Here is a 4,098-nt window from a genome sequence, read left to right on the forward strand (position 1 = left end):
GAGAGAGAGAGAGAGAGAGAAAGAGAGAACAGTGAGGGTGTCAGGGGATAATTGGTGCTAACCTAAGATGCAAACATTCGTGAACGTTGACGTGCTTATATTATTACTAAGAATTTATTTATTATACTGGTCCCTTGGCACGGTAACGGCTAGCGGTGGAGCTCTCGATTCTACTCCGACCTTCCAAACTAGTGCCTCGAGCACTCCACATTCCAAAATAGCAGCTTTTTCTGCCACCCTTACCAATGGACTGGCCCAAGCGGTGGCTCATGAATCTGGTGAGAATCCTCTGTTTCAAAATTATTTATTTATAATTGGAATGCTTTATAGCATCTGATTAACTTGTTTCAGCTACAGATACCTGTAATGATGACCTAGCTTGTATAACTATGGCTTCTCATGATCGATTAGGTTTAGAGGCTATAAAATCTCTCCACAGTCAATTGGATGATGACGCCAATGGGAATGTCGATTTATCTGAATCTGACGATGTAAAGATATTTATATTACTTTAAAAAATATCTCTTACATTTATACGGACTGCTTACGAAATAGATGTATATATTTTTTTTTTGATAGTTTTTGAGAGAAGAGCTGCAATATGAAGCTGGTTATGAACGAAGACAAAGGGCCTTCCATCACAATGATGATATGCATATTAGCGTACGAGAACTCTGGGAAGCCTGGTTGCGATCAGAAGTACATCTTTTTATATTAATTTTTATGTTGTAGATAGCAACACTGAGATTTTTTATTGATATTTTCTAATATTATACATATATATGAAATATGATGTATATATTGTTATATTTCTATATGTTAGGTTCATAATTGGACTATAGAACAAACATCAGAATGGTTAACTTCCAATGTTGAGCTTCCTCAATATGTTCCTACATTTATACAGCACCGTATAACTGGTGCTACGCTTCCTCGGTAAGTTTTGTTGTAATTAATAAAAGATAATGTGATATGTAATATATATAATATGTAATACAATATGTAATATATATAATATATAAACTTTTTTAAACAAAATCATTTATTTTAGATTAGCAGTAAACAATATGCATTACCTTAGTAATGTTTTGGGTATCAAGGATCCTATTCACAAACAAAAAATTGCTCTAAAAGCAATGGATGTTGTTCTTTTTGGTCCTCCCAAAGGTAAGTATTTAATATTAATGTTCTAGTATCGCTAGTATCATTTATTTAATATCTAATTTAAAACTATACTAAAATGTAATAATTAATAGATACTGGACACAACATCAAAGATTTGCTACTGGTTATATTATTATTTGGAGCACTTATTGGATGCTGGTTCATATATCAGCAAAAAAAAAATTCACAAAATCATCTTCATAGAATGATGAAGGACATGGAAAGTTTGCGTAAAGCAGAACTCGCGCTGGAAAATTTGCAGGTATTTTTTTAAAGATATATATTGAGATCTTAACAAAATTAGAAATAAATTAATATTAAGATTGCATAATCAATTTCAGAAAGAACTAGAAAGAGCAAGAATGGAACAAGAAAGTGCAGCTACTGAAAAACAGAATTTGGAAAAACGCTTACAAGATGAAAGTTTGGGATTGCATACTTCATATTCAGATCTTGAAGTATCACAATTAAAAGCAGAAATCGAAGTTAATATCGTTCTTTGTTTATTTTATATATACACATATCATACATGCAAATTAATATATTCTTATCAATCTATTAATTTATGTATTTTACAGATGTTGAAGTTGGAATTACAGCGTGCTGAGGGTGAACTTGAAGATAGATGCTGGTCACCACCAGCTGGACTGCAGCATTGGCTGCAGTTGACTCATGAAATTGAAAACAAAGCATATACTAATAAAAAGATAGCAGCTGAAAAACAACTTCAACAAGCACGTGAAGCGGTAAAAAAAAACAAACTTTTTTATATCACTTTAATTAATTTAATATATATCACATTATCTTGAGATACATATATATATAAACTTTATATATATATATTATATTGAGGGAATAAATCATTGTTCTATTGATTGGATATCGTACTCAACTATCGTACTGAGATAAGAAATGATACCATTGTATGTATGTGTATGTATGGACGTCATATTGAAAATTAGATTTTAGCACTTCTAAACTTCAGGGGCAAAATTACTTACATATACAATGAATTACTGGTAAGTTATCATCTGTCTGTGTTATAAGATATCTTCAGATCAGAAATCAGTAATTTAAATAATTTTTACAGTTTTAAATTGTTATTTTGTTATATTTTTTTATAAATAATTGTAAAGCAATTTTATTATTTTTATAATTAGTATTTATTAACTATTAGAAATTACTTTCTAAAAAGCTTTTCTCGACAGTAGAGGAGAAGAGAATGTAATATAAATTCAGAAGTGCTAATGTCTAATTCTCAATATGATGCACCATATGAAACACCTTGTTACAAAACAAAAACTTTATCTAATTTCATATAAATCTATTGAATAAACGTGTCACAATTAAGATAATTAATATAATAAAATTTAATATAATAAAATTTATTTATTATATTATAGTGCGAAAAATTGCGAAAAAAGCGTTCCAGTCTAGTAGGTGCCTTCGTTTCGACTCATGGGAAGTCTATTGATGAAGTTGATAAAAGTATAGTTGAAGCAAGAACTGCATTGAATGAAGTAACAAATGAGTTGAAAGAAAGAGTACATCGTTGGAAACAGATTGAATTACTCTGCGGTTTCAATATAATTAACAATAATGGTTTAAATTATTTAGAGACAGTTTTATATAGAGGAACACCTAATGGTAGAGGTCTTGGACTTAGAGGTACTTAATTCCATATTAAAATAAAACAATCCACATTATCGGTTCTTGTAGTTGCAACACAAAAATGTTCGTAATTTTTTATGATTTTATGATTTTGTAAAATTCTAAATGATTTGTATGTAATATATTACAGGACGACTCAGTAGCCAAGATGATTTAGATGATGAGGCAAGTTCAGTATATACATCATCGGTCAGTGCAGTCGCAGGTAAGCTGGATACGGATTCCAATGAGTACTTAGATTGATACACCAATGCTCATTTTATTATTATCATTGTGGCCTGTTTATACATCGCATATATATATATATATATATGTATTGGTCACACGGTATTGAATCCTTTTTGATGATAATTTACTAATGAGATGAATTTTATGTTTAATAATAGAGAAAATATTTTTTGTAGTATTAATAACTTTGTACCAATAACGGATATGTGACATTATAAAGTTTCTAATATAATTTGTTAACATTGAAATATCACGTGCCTTAGATGTACATTGTAACTACTATATAATAACATGGCTAACATATGCATATGAGGAATGCAAAATGCAATCCAATTTTGCATATGTTGCCTAATAAGTAAGAGATTATACAAGTAATAATAAATAATGCCATTACTGTGCCAATATAGCGATATATTTTGAATATGTAACATGTGAGATGGAATGTAAAATTTATTTTACAAATACTCATGAATTGATTAAAATTAGTCAACTAAAGAAGATGATATATCATAATGTTATGACAGATAATATTGAATTTATATAATAATACATAAAATATGAAAGTTATGAAAGCTTCTGTCTGTATGTATTTTGTTTTATGTACAATGTTGTTTTAGTACGTTTATCGTTTTTATGAATTACGTTTTTTTATAATATAATTTTGATTTTGATGATTTAATAATATTTAATGATTTGATTAATAATAAGTGGCAAAAAAAACGGTCACAACTTAACATAAACATTTTTATTATAACGTACTTAATAATATATAAAGAAAATTATTCATCATATACATTATAAAAGAAATCTATTTACGTAAAATATGATGAATATAATTTTTCTTTAAAAAATTCACATTCCAGTTATTTGTTCATAATTATTATGACATTAGTATTAGATCTGACTGCAACATGTACATGACAATAGCTCAAGAATTATTGATTGAGAAACTCAATTATATGAATACAACACAAAATATAAATTTGTACATAATAACAATGCTGTTTTAAAATGTACATAGATACGATCTCTTAT

At 28.3% G+C, this 4,098-nt stretch overlaps 1 protein-coding gene across 1 annotated transcript; it reads left to right on the forward strand.

The window, feature by feature from the left end:
- Positions 1-67: 67 nt before the first annotated feature.
- LOC105625278 (stromal interaction molecule homolog) lies at positions 68-3,078 on the forward strand. Its single transcript, XM_012206617.1, has 10 exons — positions 68-278; positions 352-491; positions 580-699; positions 824-936; positions 1,052-1,167; positions 1,257-1,426; positions 1,506-1,649; positions 1,743-1,910; positions 2,568-2,832; positions 2,966-3,078. Exons 1-10 carry the CDS (start codon positions 68-70, stop codon positions 3,076-3,078), a joined length of 1,560 nt encoding a protein of 519 aa, XP_012062007.1.
- The last annotated feature ends 1,020 nt before the right edge of the window (positions 3,079-4,098 follow it).

Source organism: Atta cephalotes, assembly GCF_000143395.1.
Source record: "Atta cephalotes unplaced genomic scaffold scaffold00649, whole genome shotgun sequence".
NCBI classification, from domain to species: domain Eukaryota; kingdom Metazoa; phylum Arthropoda; class Insecta; order Hymenoptera; family Formicidae; genus Atta; species Atta cephalotes.